The sequence below is a fragment of the Monodelphis domestica genome, chromosome 6 (assembly GCF_027887165.1).
Source record: "Monodelphis domestica isolate mMonDom1 chromosome 6, mMonDom1.pri, whole genome shotgun sequence".
Taxonomy (NCBI): Eukaryota; Metazoa; Chordata; class Mammalia; order Didelphimorphia; family Didelphidae; genus Monodelphis; species Monodelphis domestica.
The window spans coordinates 278,917,726-278,940,201 of NC_077232.1; the positions used below are offsets into that span (position 1 = coordinate 278,917,726).

General features: G+C 36.2%; 1 protein-coding gene across 1 annotated transcript in view; it reads right to left on the reverse strand.

Annotated features, from left to right (window-relative positions):
• FAM47E (family with sequence similarity 47 member E) overlaps positions 1–22,476 on the reverse strand; it is a 108,424-nt gene that overhangs the window by 77,316 nt on the left and 8,632 nt on the right. The window contains exon 2 of the mRNA XM_007495747.3: positions 15,096–15,462. Within this exon, the coding sequence (XP_007495809.1) occupies positions 15,096–15,462 (367 nt within the window). The remainder of the gene's footprint in view (positions 1–15,095; positions 15,463–22,476) is intronic.

Consider the following 22,476-nt stretch of genomic DNA (forward strand, 5'->3'; position numbering starts at 1 on the left):
AAATCAAAACTATTAATAAGCACATGAAAACGTGTTCTACATCTCTTATAATCAGAGAGATGCAAATCAAAACAACTCTGAGGTATCACCTCACACCTAGCAGATTGGCTAACATAACAGCTATGGAAAGTAATGAATGCTGGAGGGGATGTGGCAAAGTAGGGACACTAATTCATTGCTGGTGGAGTTGTGAATTAATCCAACCATTCTGGAGGGCAATTTGGAACTATGCCTAAAGGGTGATAAAAGATTGTCTGCCCTTTGATCCAGCCATAGCACTACTGGGCTTGTACCCCAAAGAGATAATAAGGAAAAAGCCTTGTACAAGAATATTCATAGCTGCACTCTTTGTGGTGGCCAAAAATTGGAAAATGAGGGTATTCCCTTCAATTGGGGAATGGCTGAACAAATTGTGATATATGTTGGTGATGGAATACTATTGTGCTAAAAGGAATAATAAAGTGGAGGAATTCCATGGAGACTGGAACAACCTCCAGGAAGTGATGCAGAGTGAAAGGAGCAGAACCAGGAAAACATTGTACACAGAGACTGATACATTGTGGTACAATCGAAGGTAATGGACTTCTCAATTAGTGGCAATGCAGTGTCCCTGAACAATCTGCAGGGGCCTAAAAAACACTATCCACAAGCAGAAGATAAACTGTGGGAGTAAAAACATCGATGAAAAGCAACTGCCTGACTACAGGGGCGGAGGTGATAGGACTGAGGAGAGACTCTAAATGAACCCTCTAATGCAAATACCAACAATATGGAAATGGGTTTGAATCAAGAACACATGTGATACCCAGTGGAATTGCGCTTCGGCTGTGGGAGAGGTGGTGGGAGAGGGGTAGGGAAGAAAAGAAAATGATCTTTGTTTCCAATGAATAAATAATGTTTGGAAATGACCAAATAAAAATTTAAAAAAATTAATATATTTAGTTTCTCCATTGCCTAGATTTCCCCTATGCACCTCCTCCTAATCTCATCCTAAAGCAGTTATCCTTTAAATGGAAGATTTTTTTTTTCAAAAAAGGAGATGATAACAATTTAGCAAAACCAATCAACACATCTAAACATGTTGATATCATAGGCAATGTTCTATACCATGGATCCCAAATCTATACAAAGGAACAGAAGGAAATATAGAATCAAATCAAGCAAGAAAGAGATCTTCTCATATCTATTTTTTGAGATGCAGATTGATTTTTACCATTGAGCAGCATTCTTTTAAAATTGTTTTGAGGTGATTGTTCTTTCCATTAATAATATAACTGTGCAAATTGCTTTCTAAACTCTGCACACTTTACTCTTTATTATGTATATCTTTCCATATTTTTCTGTGGTCATCACATGTTATCTTTTTTTTTTTTAACCCTTACCTTCTGGTTAGAATTGATACTGAATTCCAAGGCAGAAGAATGGCAAGGTTATACAACAAGGATTATGTGACTGTCCCAGGGTAAAACAGCTAGGAAGTGTCTGAGGTAAAATTTGAACCCAGGGTTTCCTGTCTCCAGGCCTGATTCTTTATCCTCTGAGCCACCTAACAGCCCCACATACATTATTTCTTGCAGCATGATATTCTATTACATTCACGTTCCACAATTTGTTTAGCCATTCTCTACTTGATCATCTATGTTGTTTTCAGTTCCTTGCTACCCACAAAAAGTGCTATCAATATTTTCACATATTTAGTATTGAAGCCTTTCTTTTTGTCAGTAGTTTCCATATGATATATGCCTAACACAGACTCTCTGGGTCAATGAATATGGTCATTTTAGTTATTTCATTTGCATAATTCAAAGTTGTCTCCCACTTCATAGCTCCACTAACATTGCATTAGTGTGTATGTCTTTTTGCCACCTGTCCAATATTTACCACCATTTTTTGTCATCTTTTCCAGTTTGGTAAGTGTAAGGTAAAACTTCATGATCATTTTGATTTGTGGTTTATTTAGTGATTTTGAACATTCTTTGCAAATCTTGTAAGAATTGTTTATAACATTCAATTATTCCTCTTTTGGCTTCTGGACACAAACTTCTGTTTACTATCTGTATATCTTAGATCTCAAACTCTTTTTAGATATATTTGTTACAAAGATTTTCCCCCCAATGTGAGAGTTCTCATTCTTATCCTAGATGTATTAGTTTTGATTGCACAAAAGCCTTTCAATTCATGTAATCAAAATTATCTATTTTATTCTTTGTAATTGCTGCTATCCTTTGTTTGGTTAAGAATTCATCTCATACCCATTGCTATGAAAGGTATATGATCGGTTTCCTGTCAAATTTGTTTATGGTATAATCTTTAACATTCATATCATGTATCCATTTTTATTTCCTTTTTGGAATATGATGTAAGATGATGATTTAAACCTACTTTCTTCCAGACTGCCTTCCAGTTTTTCCAACTGTTCTCATCAAAGATGAAATTCCTGGCTAACTTATGTTTTGATGATCATGTTTCTAATGAGTTTGTAAGCAATCCTGAAGGGTAACTGACCATCTGAGGCCCATCTCATAGAAGAGTGTTGGTGCAGATAGGGAAAAGCAAATTTCATCATATTATGTGTAGGTATCAATGATGAGGAGAAATTTAGTAAAGAGAAGCCAACGTTAGACTGCTAGGAAGGAGACCTCTTCTTTACTCGTGCTCTGAGAAGTTCTACCTTTTATTGCCAACTAGTTGCCATTCACAGAGCAGGCAAGCCAGCCTGGATGAAGCAGCAATGCATTCTGAGGGAGAAGGAAGGAAGGAAAGAAGGAAGCATTTATTGAGTAGCTATTATGTGCCAAGCACCATATTATTTCTCTTGACCCTATATCAATATTGCAAGAAAATCAAGGCAGACAGAGGTTAAGCAATTTGTTTAGGTTTACACAGCTACTATCTGTGGCTGGATTTGAACTCAGGTCTTCTTAATTCTAGACCAAGTATTCTGCCAACTGTTCCTCCTAGCTGCCTCTTTTGGCAGACATGGGAAACAGTATGTGCCAGGTAAGGCAAACCACCACAACTATTTTGAAACCTGAGGTTCTTTCAGACTCTTATTAAGATAGCTCATCTCCTAAAACCATCAACTTGGGAAATACCATTGTAAATAAAACCTGTCAAGAGGAGCTTCTGCAGGTACTGAAATGCCTTCCTCCTCAAGAATTATCATAGCTTTTAAGGACCCAGAAAATAAAGTTCTCACTATCAAAGTGAAAACTTGTGCTGTGGCACTGCCAAATGGTTCAGGATCAGAAATGGATATGATTTTATCAATAGCAATGACATTAAAGATGTGTTATCATGTACTTTGCTACCTCACAATAATAGATTAAAGACCTTTTCATCTGACTTGTGGTGAAATCTCTTAACTGTGTTCTGTCTCCAATTAAAAGGTAAGCCAAAGAGCAGAGATGATCTCTTTTTTTCTATTTATGTCCTGAGTACTTAGAACAAACAGTACTTTTCACATAATAAGCACCTAACAAATGCTTTGGTATTCATTCATTCATTCCACAAACAGACTTAAGAGGAGAGCTCCATATTGTCAATATACAGATGAGACAATGGAATAGAAATGTTATAATATTTAAAATTATGAGACTGTTTGTAGCTTAATAACTTTATTAAATCAAAAGTAGTAGTAGTAGTAAAGAGAGGAAGAGTAGGAGAGAGGTAGAGAGATACTTAGCTTTCTAATCCATTGGCAACTGTAAAGATTAAAATTAGGGAAATATGGGGAGACTGAGGCATCTGAGGCAGGTAGAAATTAGTTTCTCTCTGCAAGGAGTATTATATTTTTTAGAGGTTTATTGAAGATTAAGGATTAAAGAAATACAGGATAAGAAACACGTGTCCAGGCCATAGAGTGGCCTAGACACAACCTCACCTGCATTATGAAAAAAACCACACCTGCCCCAAAACGGAAGTCCAAGAGCCAAGAGAACCCCTCAAAAGCCTTTGAATCAGCTTAAATACCTTCTTGATCTCAGCCCAGGTGAGATTACAAGGCATTCTGGGGAAGTGGAGCAAAGGCTCGTGAGGATTGTAGTCCTGTATTTGAGTCTATTTTTTACATCCCCCCATGTGATCATTTTTGGAAAAATTAATTTTTCCCCAAAAGGATAATAAAAACATAATAAACTTAAAAGATTACAATAATGTGAGGATAACAGAAAAAAGAATAAAACCAATAATTGCTGAACGCATTGACAAAAAGCTGTTAGGGGGCAGTCCCCTTTGGCATAAAAGTATACATACAAATAAATGTTCAATCAACCACACCCAAAGTTCAATTTGATCTTGTGCAGCTTGTGGTCTGGAGGTTTCTTCATGGTGGCTTCTCCAACAGTTCAGTTCTGGATTCAGAGAGGTGGCATCTTCTTTACCTAATAGTCTTCTCAAAAGGCATTTAAACCTTGTAATTTACAATAATATTTTTTTACATTTCCTCGTGTTGTGGGTGATTGAAAGATACAGAATCAGTTAGGGATGCATGGCTGAGGTATGAGGTATATGAATCAATTGGCAAGAGATATTAAAAAGACATCAGAAAAATCAAAAAGAAAAGAAAAATCTCTGGATGAAAATATAGACTATCAAAGTCTTATGTGTAAAAATTCCAAGTAAAAGAAAAATAATCTATAACAGGTCCTTCAATCAGGGCCCAATTAAAATGATCTAAGCAATGATGCATTTACCCAGTCAGTAGCCAGGACTACAGAAAGGTACCACACTATGAGAGGCAGAAAAGAAAGGGACCAGATTATAGAAGCCAAGTAGGAGCCAAGGTTTTGGGGATACTCGTCTGTGAGTATCTTCAGGGTGAGTGTGGACACAAGGAAAGCCTATGTCTTAACACACGTTAAACATAGTAACCTCGAGTCTTCACACTAGGTTCAAGACCTTTGTATTGGCCTAGAAGTGCATCAATCCATCCTAGATTGGCTTTTCTTTGGCTCTGTGAAATGGCTCTTGTGTGTATATCTTGTCCTGGAATCAGACAGAATCATTAAGCAAAGTCCCATAATTTATTTAAATAATTAGTGGCATCGTTTTTATAGTCACAAGCTTTTTGGGCATGCTCTGACAAATGTATTTCAAACTTGTAGCACTGAAAAGTCACAAAGTTAAAGAAAATCTTAATGCTGGTGACATGTGCTTCAAATATAAAAAGGAGAGAAAAAATAATAAAAAAAACTGAAAAAGTATATTGCACATGCAAGAAAAATATAACAATAAAAGAGCTTTTAAGAAAATTAAAAAATATAGCTTATAATCATTGACATTCTGTGTCAGCTAAGAAAACATAAAATGCAAGACTTTCTCACCAAAAATGAGATCCATTTCCTCTTAATATCTGGCCCTGATCACTGTGAGTAGAAGGCAAATGAATTGAACAAGGTTAACAATTTTTTCATCTTTAAAAATACAGTAGTACAAATATATAGTTACCAAAATCCCCAAAATTCTCAATAGCCCAATTAATTACAATAGCAAACAAACACACTTTCATATTTCACATAAGTTGCTGTATGACATTTTTAAAACCTATGAATTAATGGATATTTGTCACAGTTTTTACAAATGTAGCAATCTTTCAACCTTGGTATTTAAACATATTTTTTAAAACAAAGTAAAACTCATCTTGGGTTAAGAACATAATCAAGAAATCTATATATCATTCTGGTAGAAGTAAAGTAGTGAGCTGAAGAGTATAAATAAAAGGATGCTCCTTTTTTTGGAGGCTTTTAGGGATACAAATGCCCTGAGATTAACTGCCCAACTTCCATTCACATATTTAGAAATGTGGGAAGGTTGGGGGTTATAAAATGTATTTCACTTCAGCTAATGGGCCTTAGGGCAGGCAAAAATAACCAGATTGTTAAAAAAAATTCCAAAAATCATATTTAAAAAACCCTTAAAATTAAATCATATGAGGTATTTAGCACATTAAATTTCCAAAGGTTGTTAATACAATTATAACCAATTCTAAAGTCCATCTATCCTCAGCAAAATAGAAAAAAGCTGTTTTTTCATATATGGGCTTATTCACAATAATATTTGTTCAATAGTTATAGGGGAAAAACAACAGAATTTCAAAACTCAGTACATTCAAAATAAATTCAATCAACCTTCAGTTCAAGCAGAATGATATTGAATCCAGTAATATATGAACTTAAAATCACAAAGTTAAACCATAACAAAAAATGCAATAGAATACAGAGATTTTCTATAAACCATTGGAGTCTGAAATGCCTTAGAATATAGCCTTTAGTCTCTTCAAAGTTATTTGGGGGTTTATCCATTTAAATGTCTATTGTCCAAAGGCAGAGTAGTAAGAGCTAGGCAATGGGGTTCAAGGGACCCGTCCAGGGCCCCATAGTTGGAAAGCATCCCTTCTCTGGGCCTGGCTCCCAGTTCGCTGGGCCACCCATTTTCCCCTTCAAAGTTAGTTGAATCTTCTCCCTGACACGCAGGTGAAGTTAATGCTATTACCAGAACAGTCAAAAGGTATCCTTTTATACCCATTGCTTTTTAGGTTTCTGTTTGAAAAGATCTGTTTCTTCTCTCTAGTCTCTCTTTTCTCTCTCCCCTGCTCTGATACCCCTGTGGCCAATACCCCCATCCACGTGGAGGCTTAGCCTAAGGCAAAATTGCCCGTTCTCCTTTCCCTCTCATCTCTCCCCTCCGCCCACTTGGCCAATACTGTTACCAGCTGGTCTCAATGAGTCCTGAGCGATGAGTGAATCTGCTCAGGATCTGGGTGATGAGCCGGCTGGTGTCGAGCTCGTGGGTCTGGGGAGCAGAAACAGGCAGGCAGGGCCAGAGGGCCAGGAGATCGGGAACCAGGTGATTGCAATCTTGGTTGAATCAGGTCTGGATCGGGGGGGGCTGAACGCCCGCAGGCAAGAGTGGCTGAGCTGGGTGGGGTGGGGTGGGGTGGGTGGCAAATGCAACAAGTCTGGATTGAGCAGCAGCTTTGCGAGGGTAAAAAACCTTGGCCAGAGAGATATGGCTCAAAAAAAATTTTTTTTTCTAGGTACTAGATATTAAAGATTAAACTAAAGATTAGAAAAGAAATCAGAAGATTGAGATATTTCATTTTCCCGAAGTGGTTACGCCAAACTGTAAAGATTAAAATTAGGGAAATATGGGGAGACTGAGGCATCTGAGGCAGGTAGAAATTAGTTTCTCTCTGCAAGGAGTATTATATTTTTTAGAGGTTTATTGAAGATTAAGGATTAAAGAAATACAGGATAAGAAACACGTGTCCAGGCCATAGAGTGGCCTAGACACAACCTCACCTACATTATGAAAAAAACCACACCTGCCCCAAAACGGAAGTCCAAGAGCCAAGAGAACCCCTCAAAAGCCTTTGAATCAGCTTAAATACCTTCTTGATCTCAGCCCAGGTGAGATTACAAGGCATTCTGGGGAAGTGGAGCAAAGGCTCGTGGGGATTGTAGTCCTGTATTTGAGTCTATTTTTTACACTCCTATAATGGGCCTACTATGCTGAACACTAGGGGAACAAAAAGAGGCAAAGGGAAGTTTCTGTCCTCAAGAAGCCTGGGTTGGTCCTCATGATAGGGTACCTCAAGGCTATAAAGACTACATAGAATATATATCTGCTCCCTTCTCAAGTCTGCAAAAAGCAGCATATAAAAATTTAGGTTAGATAGATGTCTTAATCTGGACTTGATAACAGTTTAGATTCAATATTGAAACAAAATGAGACACATAAGTCATTTAGAGATTAAAAAACAAACAAACAAATAAACAAAAAAGGATTTTACTTGGCCATAACAGAAGGATGATATTCAAAACAAGGATAGGTACTGAGGCTATCTTGAGTTGATTCAACCAAATAAAATTGCTTAACCTGACTTATCATCCAACTAATTCCCCATTGTGGCTACCCTTTATTTAGGTGTGAACTTTAGATTACTACACCCTACTTAGTTTAACAAAAACAGGAATGTCTACATCCATACTTAAGGATTAAGTATTTAGGAGGATGGCCTATGACAGACATGTGCTAGCAAATGACAAATCAGAAACAATTGACAGACCCCTGGGCTGTCCCAAGTCAAGCTTAAACTACCATTGGTACATGTGAGATGCAGGAAAGTGATGTAAAACTATCAATATATTCATGTCATTTCCTCTCTCTGGCCTCTTTGGAGGAGGAGAGATGGCTGGCATTTCGGCATCTTGGCGTGGCGGCTGCTATTGTCCAAGTTTAATGGTGAGTTTTCCTTGATACCATACAGGAGGAAGCTGAGTAGCCAAGTTCAGGTAAGGCATCTTACTGAACTCTCATAGAGTTTAGGTTGATTCTTTCTCCTTTACCTTCCAAACTGCTAGAAAACATTTCCTACATTCCCCCCTTTGCAAAAAACTGAAATCATGTTAAAAACACTATTTTGGCATTTGTGCACTTAACATACTTACACATTTCCTAAAATTTCTACCCCAAATAATAAACAACCTAAACTCAACTATCTTATCCTATCTAATGCTATCCTATTCTAGGAATTTAATAAAGGAAAGGAAAAAGGGGAAAGTATACAATGAACAATTACTACAAAGTTCAAAATACAGATCAAATGTATGCAAAAGCACAAGAAAATAACATCAAAATCAAAATGCAAATACAAATACATACAAACATCAAACTCAAAATACTACTATTATCAGCTAATACAGAATATTCTACTAATATTGTACTATATTGTACTACATGTACATCGAACTTAGAGAAAATATTTGAATATTGCACTAAACACAACACTGCATAAGTTTTATACTGAAAATCAAACCAAACATTAAACTCACTCATGCAAATACATGTAACTAGATATAATTGAACTATGTACATAATTTACAAACATATGTACATACACATATACATACATTACAAATACAGTACATATATACAACATATAATTGTAAGCTATACACATCCACATATATACACTTCATATTTATACATATTTTACACATATATTACATGTATACATACACATACACTATAATACAATTAAATTATAATCCTATTATACACACAATTTACATATATTTACATATATATTTACAATTTTGTTTGCTATGTGATGCCATATGTTATTTGTGTTGTGTAATGTATGATGTAGTGCAATTCAGTATCTAATTTTATCTACTTAATCCTACTTAACTAATCCCTATCTTCAAAATTCTTCTAACTAGATTTCAATACTTAAATGAAATTTAAGTATCTAACTATGTTTTGTTAGTAACCAACTTATCTATAGCTAATCATAACAATGCTAGTACCCTAACTATACATTGTTTCACTCATTTAAGTAGTGATTCAATGTAACCTAACCATGTTTATGTTTTGTTACATTGTTACTTTTGTTATGTTATGTTGTTTTGCTAGTGTAATATCAGTGTTACTGTTATGTTAGTGTTATGTTACTATTGCATGCAATATATACTTACTACTTCTTCAGATCTTTTCTTCTCTGCTCATCTCCTCTTGCTTGAAGAATTCTTCTTTTTCAATTCCATAGTAATAAATATATTTGTGTGTGAATAAGTGTTATGTTATTTTATGCTATTATACATTACCCAAAAGTATCAGTTCATCAGTCCATTAATCCTGTGATCCTCCTCTTCATTGCAAATTTCTCAGTCTTTAAATTTATAAATTTTCAGTCTTTTAACAATGTCCATTAATTCCTGAATTCTTCTCTTCATCCTCATTGTCCTCTTCTATTCCGCAGAAATGGTCCTCTCCTTACTAATCTTTTTGACTGCAGACTCAATTTGACTGATGATTCTAACTTTCTACAATCTCTTCTTCATTTTCTTCTTTGATGATTTGTACATTTTCATTATTTATACCACATGCTAATTTGATATGTGAACAATGATACCACGAATCTCTACCCAAAACTTTTATTGAAGATGAAGAAAATAATACAACAGTGTAAGGAACTAACCAAAACTCTTGTGTTGTTGATGTTTTAGCAAAATTTTTACATGTATCATATCTCCTGGTTTGTAATTATGGAGAGAATAATCCAAAGGACCAGTTTGAATTAATGCTCCAATATCATGTAATTCTTTGAGTCTTTGTTGTAAGTAAGAAGCAAGTTGACAATCTCCTTCTAAGGGAGATGTATAAATTGTCTTACAAGTTTTTGCCTGTAGTGGAGCATGTCCAAAGAGCATTTCATAGGATGATATATGTAAATCTGCTCTTGGTTTTGTACATAGGTAAAACAAAGCTATGGGAAGACTCTCTGGCCATTTGAGATGAGTTTCAGCACAGATCTTCCCCACCATAGTCTTGAGTTCCCTATTTACATGCTCCACCTGACCTGAACTTTGTGGGTGATAAGGAACATGATATTTTGGTGTTTTTCCTAGATTCTCATAGACTCTTTTCAGGATGTCTTGGGTGAAATGAGATCCCTTATCAGAGTCTATGCTTAGCAGTACTCCAAATGTAGGTATAATTTCCTTAATCAACACTTTCACCACAAAGCTAGCTGTATTTGTATTTGATGGAAAAGCTTCAGGCCATTTGGTCAATCTGTCAATAATTACTAGACAAAATTTGTATCTTCCAGCTTTTGGCATGCTGATGTCACCAATTTGCAGACTCTCAAATGGACAGTATGCTAAAGGTCTACCACCTAAACCTTTCAGTCTGAATGCCCTTTGATTGAATTTTTGCCAAACAGAACAGCTTGAAGAGATCTTATTTGCTACAGTACTTATTCCAGGCACTACCCATTGTCTCTTTATGGTGTCAATAACAGTTTGAGTACCAAAATGACCTTTTGTGTGGATGACTTAAAACACATATGTATACAGGTCTTTAGGTAACAATGGTTTTCCAGTATCTGAAACCCATATGCTATGTTCTTTCCTAGCTCCAAACTTCTTCCATTTTTGTATTTCTGAGTTTACATAAGCTTTTTCTAGATCATCAGATTCTATAGTTGATAAGTTCATGATATACACCGGAGCATTTTTAGCAGCAAATTTCACAGTTACATCAGCTCTGTGAAGATTGAATCCTTGCCATAAGTATGACTTTTTACAATGGATTACTGCTAGCTGATTAGGCTTCTGGATAGCATCCAACAATTCAGTTATTATTTCTGCATGAGCCATTGGTATTCCCAATGCAGTAATAAAACCTCATTGTTTCCAGATCTTTCCTGTAGCATGACAAATAGAAAAAGCATAATGGGAGCCTGTAGAAACATTTGCATTTTTACCATCAGCCAGAAGACATGCTTGCTTTAAAGTGAACAATTCTGTGTCTTTAGCACTAAGGTTACTAGGTAATGAGCCACACCACAGTGTGTGCTTCCTTCCAGCAGGACAGCCTGGCCCTTGACCATTTGAGTTTTGTGCCTTACTTTCCAAATTCTGTGACAACTGCAGCACCTGTACATTGATTCCATTACACAAATATGAGGAACCATCTGTGAATAAAACCAAGTCTGGATTATTGATAGGGGTGTCTTTTAAATCTATCCTAGGCATATCCACTAAATCTACTACTTCTACACATTCATGTAATGGTTAGCCATTCTTTGGCAAATCAGAAAACTCAATGTTTTCACTACCTAGAAGCACAATTTCATACTTTGATATTCATTGGTCTGAATATGCTTGAGGACTAAATGTCCTCATTAGTGCTTCTATTTGATGTGAACAATATACAGTCAATGGACATCCCAAAACTAAATCTGCTGACTTCTGGACTAACACTGCAGCTGCTACACCCCTTGGACAAGGAACTGTACCAGAAGAAATTGGATCTAGTTGACAACTATAGTATCCAATTGGATGATAGCTTTGTCCTAAAGTCTGTGTCAGTACACCAGAAGCAATTCCTTTGGTCTCATTCAGAAACAGTTGAAAAGGTTTAGTATAGTCTGGGATTCCAAGGGCTGGTGCAGATAAAATCACTTCCTTAAGCTTACTTAAGACTTGCAGATGTTCAGGTTTGAGTTTCCTGTGTTCCTGGTAAGATCTGTTAAACATTTAGTAATTTCACTATACCCAGGTATCCATTGTCTACAGAAACCAGTTGTTCCAAGAATAGCTCTGAGTTGCTTCTTGGTCTTAGGTGCACTCAGTTTATGGATATCAGCTATTCTTTTCTCCGTGATACTTCTTGAACCCTCTGACAACACAAAGCCAAGATATTCAGCATGAGGAAATACCCACTGTAGTTTTGCCTTAGAGATTTTATGCCCATATTTGTATAATTCAATCAAAAGAATCTTGTTATCCCTTAAACACACTTTAGCAGATGGTGATGCTAGGAGGATATCATCAACAAAGTGCATTATTTTACTTTCTTTGAATGTTATTGTTTTAAGGTCTCTGTTCAAAATTTGTGAGAATTGGCTTGGGATATCACAGAATACCTGTGGAAGATGAGTCCACATCTACTGTGTTTTCTCCCATGTAAAAGCAAAGATCTTTTGAGAATCCTTGTGGATTGGAATTGAGAAAAATTCTGAGCATAAATCTATCACAGTGAAATATCTTGTATGGGTTGGGATGTAATAGATTATAGCACTTGGGTGTGGTACTATTTGATGTGTCTTTATTACATGATTATTTACAGCTCTCAGATCCTGGATGAATCTGTAGATGATTTTGCCATTTTGATCTAGCTTTGGCTTTTTTTATTGGAAGTATTGGTGTATTATATTCTGAGAAGCATGGTACTATGATCCTTTGTTGGATCAGGGACTCAATGATAGGTCTGATATCATCTATTGATTCTTTACTCAAGAGATATTGAGGTACACAAGGAACTGTTCCTTCCTTGGTTCTCATTCTTACTGGAGTAGCTGATTTCAATAGACTTACATCTGTGGAAGACTTTGACCACAAATCTTCAGGGATATTCTTAGGAATAGGATACACAGAAGGGCTCAGAATAATTTCCCCCAATCAAAAGACTTCAAGAAGCACCCCAAAATTACATACCCTGCAAACCAGAACCTATTCATCAATGAAAAAAAGACATTCAATAAAAGAAGTATATTTGAAGCATTCCTACAAAAATTTCAAAAGCTGGAGGAATTTACTGTGACAATTTAATAAAGAGGAGAACATTATTTGAGTTAACTTACAGATTTAATGGTATACTAATCAAACAACCAAAAAGGTATTTTTCAGAGTTAGAAAATATAACAACACAATTCATGTGAAGGACTATAAAGGCAGAAATAAAGGAGAAAACTGAACTTCTAGATTTCAATCTATATTATAAAGTAGCAATCATCAAAATTGTTTGCTATTGGTTATTTAAAAAATAAACAGAGTATACTAGATCAGGAAGAATCAGAAATAAATTGACTAAATAACTCTGTTAAATAAACCTGAAAACATAATTAATCTAGAAAATAGCTCCCTATTTTATGTAAATTCCTAGAGAAAAAAAAGAAATCTTTCAGAAATTTGCCTTGGACCAATCAGTATTTTAAACTATAATCCATATTAAATTTAATTAATTATGTGACATAAGTAACAAATATCAGAGCATAAAAAATTAGAGTAGGAACATATCATCTATATTTCAGAGCTATGGAGAATGGGGTGAAATCTTAACTGAAGTATAGAGGCCATTAAAAAAATAAAATAGACAATTTTAATTATGCAAAATTGAAAAGCTTTTTTTCACAAACAAAATGAAAGCATTTAAGATAATAAAAGAATCTGGTCAATTATAAAAAAAAAATTTGTAATCAATTATCTCCTGTAAGGTTTGATATCCAAGATAAAAAGACAAATAACAGAAATACATATGACCAAAAACCATTCTCCAAAAGAAAACTACCCAGCAGATCTGAACAAATAGTTCTCAAAAGAATTGTAACAACCATATGAAAGAATGACCTAACTCATTAAAAAATAAAAAAATGGGAGTCAAATTGTCCCTGAGATTACGCTTTACATCCAGTGAGTTGCCAGATGATGAAAGAAAGCAGTAGTAAATGTTGGAAGTCTTGGTGAAAGACAGATATGGTAATGCATTGCTGGTGGAAATGTGAAGTGGCACAACCAGGGAAGCAACTTGGAATTATGGAAAAGAAGTGAGTAAAATTTCCTTATTTCTATAATATGGATGTTATTAATAAATAGAAAGGCTCCACTATTAAATACTCCACAATATTTACATCACTTTTTTTGATAGAAAAGAATCAGAAACAATCTAGATACTCATCAATTAAAAAATGGCTAAGCAAATTATGCTACCTAAGTATACATAAAGGAATATAATTGTCATAAGAGATGACAACTGAGATGAATACAGAGAAGCATGGAAAGATCTATGTGAAGTAATGCTAAGTGAAATAAACAGAGGAAAACAATATTTTCAATATCTACAACAGCCACAAAAAAGGCCTTTCTTTGCCTTTTGGTAGAGCTTGGGGATCCAAGAGGTGGAATGTTGAATATGATATCAGATTTTTTTTCTGATACTCTATTTTGCTGACTATTTTTCTCTCTTCTTTTCCTTTCTCTTAAAAGTCTTTGTTATAAAGGATAACTCTCCAGAAGGAAAGAGGAGATTTAAGGAGAATCAAGATGATGAAAAAGCAAGAGATATCAATTAAATTGTCTTAAAAAAGAAACCTAGTTATTATTTAACATCTGTTACCTGGGTGTTGTGAAGAAAGATCTTTATAACCCCTAAAACACTCCATAGATGTTGACTTTCATCAAAGTTGTAGAAAAAATATGTTTTCCCTTCCCTTTCCCTAGTCAAATTTAAGAAATGAACCTCTTTTAAGAAAAATCCACTGATCTGTTGCTGTAACTTTATAGCTCCCATTAACCCTCTTACCACAGAAAGCAAATAGGAGTGAAGGGTAAGATCATTACTGTTTAACAGCAGCAAAGGTGAGATTATGGCATTCAACTTGTGCAAACACCCTTTCCTCCTTCCCCTTTAGTTTGACCTCTTCAGGGGTATCAACTAGTCATCCAAAGGAGTAGCAATTTCCATGTCCACAGTTAAGACACTGGCACATTTAGAGCAGTAAGTGAAAAATGAGAACAATTAATTACCTCTAGGGGCAAACTTTCTTCCAAGTTGGGGTAGAGAGCCAACGGATGCTGGGCCAGGTAGTAGTCAATCTTTTCAATGTTTTGCCTGGTGGTTTTCTGGGTTGAGGAGAGCCTTGAAAGTAAGTCTGAAAATGACTTTTTAGGTGGCCTCTTCTGGACAGGAAGATTTTCCTTGTGGTAAAGGAGGGGAAAGATGGACTCTCTTGGATGATGGGAAATGAGGTCACTACAGGCAGGGACATTGCCTCGGCGGAAGTCATCAATGCCACTTTTGAGGAAGATCCACCGCTGACTGTTTAGAGAATCTGTGAACTTCAGCCCTTTTGTGGAACTCCGGAAACACCTGGAAGGCAGTCTGTCTCTGTACCTGGAAAACATGACATCTAATTAGTATGGACAATAAAGGCACAGGGGGAAGGGAAAGGAGTGGAAGATGACTCAGGAGAGATGCAATGTGAGTTCAAGGAAGGTTAGGCATCCTTCCTACCCTCTGCAAAATTATCTGTCTAGAATGCTAAACATTGCCCTTGTCAGATGGTGTGGCACAGATTGGAAGCCAGGAAACATGTGGTCATGGGCAAGTCATTGAACATTCTGGAGTCTCAGTTTTCTCATGTGAAAAATGGAAATAATAAAATGTGCCACCTCTCTCACACGCTTGTTGTAAAAGAAATTTATATCTATCTCTATCTCTATATCTATGTAGATATAGCTATATAAAATATAAGATTAAAATTAATAGCCAATAATTCCAAGTATTATATTTTATAAGATTTATTAATAATCACTTGAAGTAGAAGAAATAAAAAGACAAAAGTAAAATGCCTGAGTAAAGAGAAGTTTTTCCAACCTCATTAGCAGAGAAAGAGAGAGAGAGAGGGAGGGTTACACAAAAACTTTATCACCAAAATGTAAGGACTTACTGTGAGGATAAAGGGGGATCCTGAGAGAGAGTCCTGGGGTGCAGATTTTAATTATACAGCCCCCCTGTGGTTCTATTGGGAAATGAGCATATAGAAATCTCCCAGATTTACATGCCTAGTTTCCCCATGGAATCAGTACACATAACCAAGTTATATCTCTAAAGATCTTTAACTAAAAAGAAATAAAATATTGTAGTTTCTAAGGAGAAATTACAATCATTTGGGGATAAGGGGGAAATTAAAAAAGAGAAAACAAAACCAATGATTGCTAGGAACATTGACAAGAAGCCAATTGAGGGCAATTCCCTTTGGCATAAGAGTATACATTCAAAATGAATATGTTCAACTCCCCACAGTTCAATTTCACTACATCCCAAAGTTCCTTCTGGATCTTTTGGTGCAGTGTGTGGTTTTTGCAGGCTTCTTTATGGCACCTTCTCCAAACAGTTCACTTTCTGTATTCAGGGAGGTAGCAGGTTTCTCATCCTAAAATTACTCTCAAATAAGAAAAAATTTTATAAATCTAGAATTTTATGGCAATAGTATAATCCCCACCCCCCAAGAAGAATGTTGACCAACACACAAATCACCCAGAAATACATGGATGAGTTATGAGGAAAATGTCAAAAGAAAATAAAAAACATCAAAAAACCCAAAGATAAAAGAAAAAAACAACTTCTGAATGAAACATAAAACATCAAATCCTCATGTGTAAAAATTCTAAGTAAGGAAAAATAAACCTATAACAGGTCATAGAATCAAGGCCAACTACAGAAAATTGCCACACTATGAAAGAGAGCAAAAAGGGACTAGATTTTGAAGCAGAAAGGGAAATATCATTCCTTGGTCTGATTTTACCTTTGCTCTTAGGGCCAGGGGAGTCAAAATGGCAGCCAAACTGAGGTACTTGGTAGAAGTCTGGATCTGGCACGAGGGAATCCTACATCTGACTTTGCAAAGAGCCACTTCCTCAAACCCCAAAATAAGTTCAAGTCCCTTATCTTGGCAAAGAATCTCATCAACCCCATTGGGATTGGTTGGTCTTGACCTTGAGCTTCTTGGCACTGTGTGGTGGATCTTTTGTGATCCCTTCTCCTGGAATTAAATATAATCATTAATCAAAGTCCCATAATATTTAACAATCAATGGCAAGTTTCCATAAATATATAGCTTTTGGGTATGCATTGACATTAGGGCTAATGGACATTTTAAACTTACCCTACCATAAAATTAAAAAAAAACATTAATATTGGTAATATGTGTTTCAAGTAAAAAAAATGAGAGAAAAAAGAAAACTCAAATACTCGTTGCACATACAAGGAAAAACAATAATAAAATAAAATAAATATATATTGTTCACATTCCATGAAACTCTTTGTTAGTGAAGCAGAGGCACAACACAAAGACTTCTCACCACAAAATGTGATCCATTTCCTTTTTAACTTGGCCATGATCCACAGTATGACTACACAGAATTTTCACCAAGTAAACAGCTTTATAAAATAGTAGTACAGCAGGTCTGTAATTAGTTTCTATACCCTAGAACTCCAATTCCCAGCATCCCATGCTCCTTCTCACATTATGTGCTTATGTAAGGAGGATATAAATCTGATCTAGCCCTACCTCTCACTCTCTCTTCTTGTGATCCCATTTGGTGGAGGTGGCATGAGCTGAGTGGCAGGAGAATCTATCATGTGGCCTTATATTTTGTTAGATAATTACCCTTTTATTCCTTCACTTCAAGTGATTATTAATAAACTTTATAAAATTAATACTTGGAGTATTGGACATCAATTCAAAACCGGCACAGGTAATACACATTCAAGGAAATACCAAAATTCCCCAAATCACATAAGCACATCAACTTCTCCAAAGGTTTTAATACAGGTTTTGTCCAACTAGTTGATGGGCTTTTATAATGATATTTTCTTTAATTCAAGCATAGTACAGTACAAATAAAGACAGTGTAACAGAATATATAGCTAATAGCAAAAACACAGTAACAGAAAATGACATAGTATAACAATATTATAGATAAATTAATATATAAACTTAAAAACAAAATTAAATCTTAAAACAAATAATCAGCAAATATAATAAGCATGATAGGATACAGTCACTCATTATCTAAAGAAGGTGCTCTCTTTACATGTGAGCAATAGCTCCATGAGTCCTTTTCTTCAATTTAGATAGCTGTTTAAGTAGTTAAGAGGTCTTAGAATGGACTTTTCCAGGCAGGCTGAATTGCCCCAGTGTGCTGAAAAGTTCTTTATATACACCTTATCACCTGAGTGTTAGTCATGGAGTGAGAAGTCTATAGGTCCTGCTTGTACAGCAGCTCCAGATTCATGGAGTTCTCTCAATTTGATCTGCAAATCCTGGATATGTGAGGCAATAGAAGTGTCTCTTCCTAGTAATGATGCATATGTAGGAGAAAAAGGTTTAGCCTGCATAGGGGGATGTCCAAAAAGCATCTCAAATGGTGAGATGTGTAAATCTTCCCTGGGCCTGCTACAAAGATAAAATATGGCCAGAGGGAGAATTTCAGTGGGTCTCTGTACACAATTTACCATAGTTTTAATCATAGTTTTAAGATCTCTATTCATTCTCTCAACTTGGCCTGAGCTGTGGGGATGGTAGGGTACATGAAATTTGGGAGTTATCCCCAAATAAGAATATACCTGAGACAAAACTGAATTGGTGAAATGAGTTCTCCTGTTTGAATCAATTCTTGTTGGCAGGCCAAAGTGAGGAATAATCTCTTTTAAGAGCACCTTGACAACAAAAGCCACCATGGCTTAGGCAGTAGGAAGCCATCTGGTCAGCTGATCCACTATGAACAGACAAAGTTTATACTGTCCAGCTTTTGGCACAGTGATAAAATAAATTTGAAGATGTTCAAAAAGTGTATAAGCAAGAGGATGCCCACCAAAAGCTTTGCCATTAAAGGAGTGCTGATTGAATGCCTGGCAAAGAGGGCAGGCTGTACACACTTTAGAGGCTGTGGTAGTTATGCCAGGGGCTATCCATACTCTTTTAACAGAGACAACAATGTTCTGGATAGCAGAGCGACCATTTTTGTGAATGGCTTGGCAAATTTGGTGATAAAAATTTCTAGGGAGTAGTGGTTTTCCTTCAGGTAATACCCATACTCCATTTATTGATTTCACTTTAAATTTATGCTTCCATTTTTTCACTTCCTTTTCATTATGAGAAAGGGACAAATTTAAGTCATTACTAGTTGCCAATGTTAAAATTAACTCAGGCCCTTCTAAGGCCTCTAGCTTTACAGCAGTATCTGTTCAGTCATTCCCCCCTCCCCCCAGAGACAGGATCAGTGCCACCTGTATGGGCAGAGCAATGAACTACAAATATGACTTCATGGAGATGAAGGGCAGAAAGAACTTCATTAATAATGTATGCATTTGCTATTTATTTTCCATCTGAGGTTAAAAATCCCCTTTGAAGCCATAGCATACCCACTGCATGGCATATTCCAAAAGCATATCTAGAGTCTGTGTAAATAGTTGCCTTCTTATCTTCGACAATTATATAGACATTTTTCAGAGCCATCAGTTCTGTACCTTGAGCACTTATATTTGAGGGCAGTGAAGCTGACCACAGAGTGGCAAATTCTGTGACTACAGCAGCTCCAGTGTAGTGTATGCCTTCCTTCATGAAATGAGAATGATCAGTGAATAAAACTAAATCTGGATTGTCTAAAGGAGTGTCCAGGAGATTATCTCAAGGTTCTTCTGCCATGGATACTAGAGATTCACAACTGTGCAAGTTCTCCTGAAACTGGTAAATCAGGAAGCAAGATTGCAGGATTTCAAACTATACAATGTTTCAAGGTAATATTTTCATTGTCCACCAAGGTTACCTCTTACCTTGCAAGTCTCTGATCAGAAAATGCCTGTGTTCTGTGTCTTAGCAACAATGTTTCAACTTCATAAAAGGCATCCCAAAACTAGATCAGCAGATTTAGTTACTAGCAAAGCTGTGGCAGTTATGCCTCTAAGACATGGTGATGCTCCTGAAGATACTGGGTCTAACTGGGCCAAATAATAAGTGACAGGGTACTGAGCAGGTTCCAAAGTTTGAGTTAGAACACCTAAAGCTACACCTCTCTTGTTCGTGTACATACAAAATAAATGGCTTGTTTTAATCTGGGATGCCTAGAGTAGGGGCAAATGGGATAGCCTGTTTTAAGTTAGAAAGAGCTGACAAGTGTTCTGATTCTATAGTGGTTCATGGACTAAATTTTTTTGTCAGTGATATTAGGGATTTAGTGACTTCTCCATAGCAAGGGATCCACTGCCTACAAAATCCTGTTGCTTCAAGAATTGCCCTCAACTGTTTCTTACTGAAGGGTGTGCTCAATTTCTGAATATCTTCAATGCACTTAGGGGAAATAGAGTGGGAGCAATTAAACCCTAAATATTTCACTTTGGAAAGACATCACTGAACCTTTGCCTTCGAGACCTTGTGGCCTCTCTTATGAAGCTCTAAAAAGAGATATCTGTTATCTTCCTGGCATACTGTAGTATTTGATGAGGCCAAGAGCAAATCATCTACAAAATGTATCAAACAGCTCTCCTGAAACTTAATATTTGATAAATCTTATGTTAAAATCTGTTAGAACAACATCAGATTGTCCACATACCTTTGTGGCAATTGACACCAGGTCCATTTGAAACCTTTCTAGGTAAAGGCAAATATATTTCTGGAATTCTCATGAATAGGGATTGAGGAGAAAACTGAATACAAATCCACCACAGTGAAATATTTTACTGTGCTGGGAATAGATGAGATAATTGTGGCTCTCTTCAGAACCACAGGGTGTCTTTTTATGACATGATTATTTACAGCCCTTAAATCCTGGACAAATTTATAGACAGTTTTTTCCATCGGGGCCTAATTTTGGCTTTTTTTACAGGTAGGATGGGTGTGCTATATTCAGATTTGCATGGAATTATTATTCCTTGCTTAATTAATGAATCTATCCCTAGGGTAATTCCCTCAATTGCCTCTTTTGGTAGAGGATATTGAGGAATGGAAAGAGGTGGACCACCTTTTGTCTTGATTTGAACAGGAACTGCTGATTTAAGTAGGCCAACACTGGAAGACAATGTAGCCCAGAGAGACTCAGATATATTAGCTGGGATTTCAAAGGTGGATGGCTCCTTTATCTCCTATCTGTCTGAAAGGAGTACAGGGAGAAAATTTAAGGATTCCTCAGACAGTTATAGTGGCATAGAGCCTTCTGGAGAGCAAGTTATGGTGGCTCTAAGCTTGCATAAAAGATCTCTCCCTAGCAAATTTATAGGAAAGAAAGAATGTTCTACTGATAGGGGTCCCACAGACAGCATTCAAGGAGAAAGTTTTGGGACTTTTAGGGGTGGCCCTGAAACCCCCACTATATTTAGTGAGCCAATGGAATCACAATAAAAATCAGGCATATTAATCAATACCAATCTAGAGGCTCCAGTGTCCAAAAGGCAATCATAATATATATTTCCAACTTTCAGGGTTACATGAGGTTCATCACCATGGGGTATGGTGAATGGATAAGGAAAATTGGTATTAAAACATCAGGGTCTGGGTAACCAAAGGTTTCACTCTCTGATTATAGCACCCCCCCCCCACCTTCATAAAGATCCTTGGGTAATTCTCTGTAATCTCCCATGCTGATGGGGCATTTTTACCCTGATTATAGCATGGACAAGTCCCACTTTGGATATATTGTTCTTCGGTGTTTTGGTGTGATTTATCATTTTCATCATTTGAATTATTATTTCTATAATTTATTATTTCTAAAGTTATTTTTTCTAATCACCTGATTCCACTACTTAGAGTTCATCATTATGTGTCCCCTTCTTGTACAGAAGTGACATGTAAATGATTGATTTTTGGATTCCTGCAAAGGGGCAATGGTCACTGCTTGACCCGTTTTTGCTTTTTTAAATCTTTCAATTATTTCCTTCCTTCCTTAATGTTTCTACTAATTCAATGGTCTCATCATTTTTCTGTTCATGGGCTTTAGATAAACTGCAACTCTCCTCAATTTCCTCAAGGTCCATATTAGGCCAGTTTGGGCAGTTTGTCTTAAAATGGTCTTTGACCACTTTGCAACAGTTATTTACAAAGTGTCTCCTAATTTGCCTGACACCTCTCTCTTTGAAGAGATCTAGATCTATGTATCTTCCTCTAAGTTCAATAACTCTATTCATAAACTGGGAGAGAGTTTCCTCCTCTGATTGCTTAAGACTTTCAAACTTGGTCCATGTACCTGGCCTATCAGAAAAATCTCTCATTGCTTTTAGTAATGCTTCTCTAGTCTGGAATACTTATAAATAATCCCCACCCACCCACCCCCATCATTAATATCCCATCTAGGGTCTTTCTCTGGCTAGTGAACCTCATTCTTTCTTGGGCCTTATTAACAAGAGAAACAA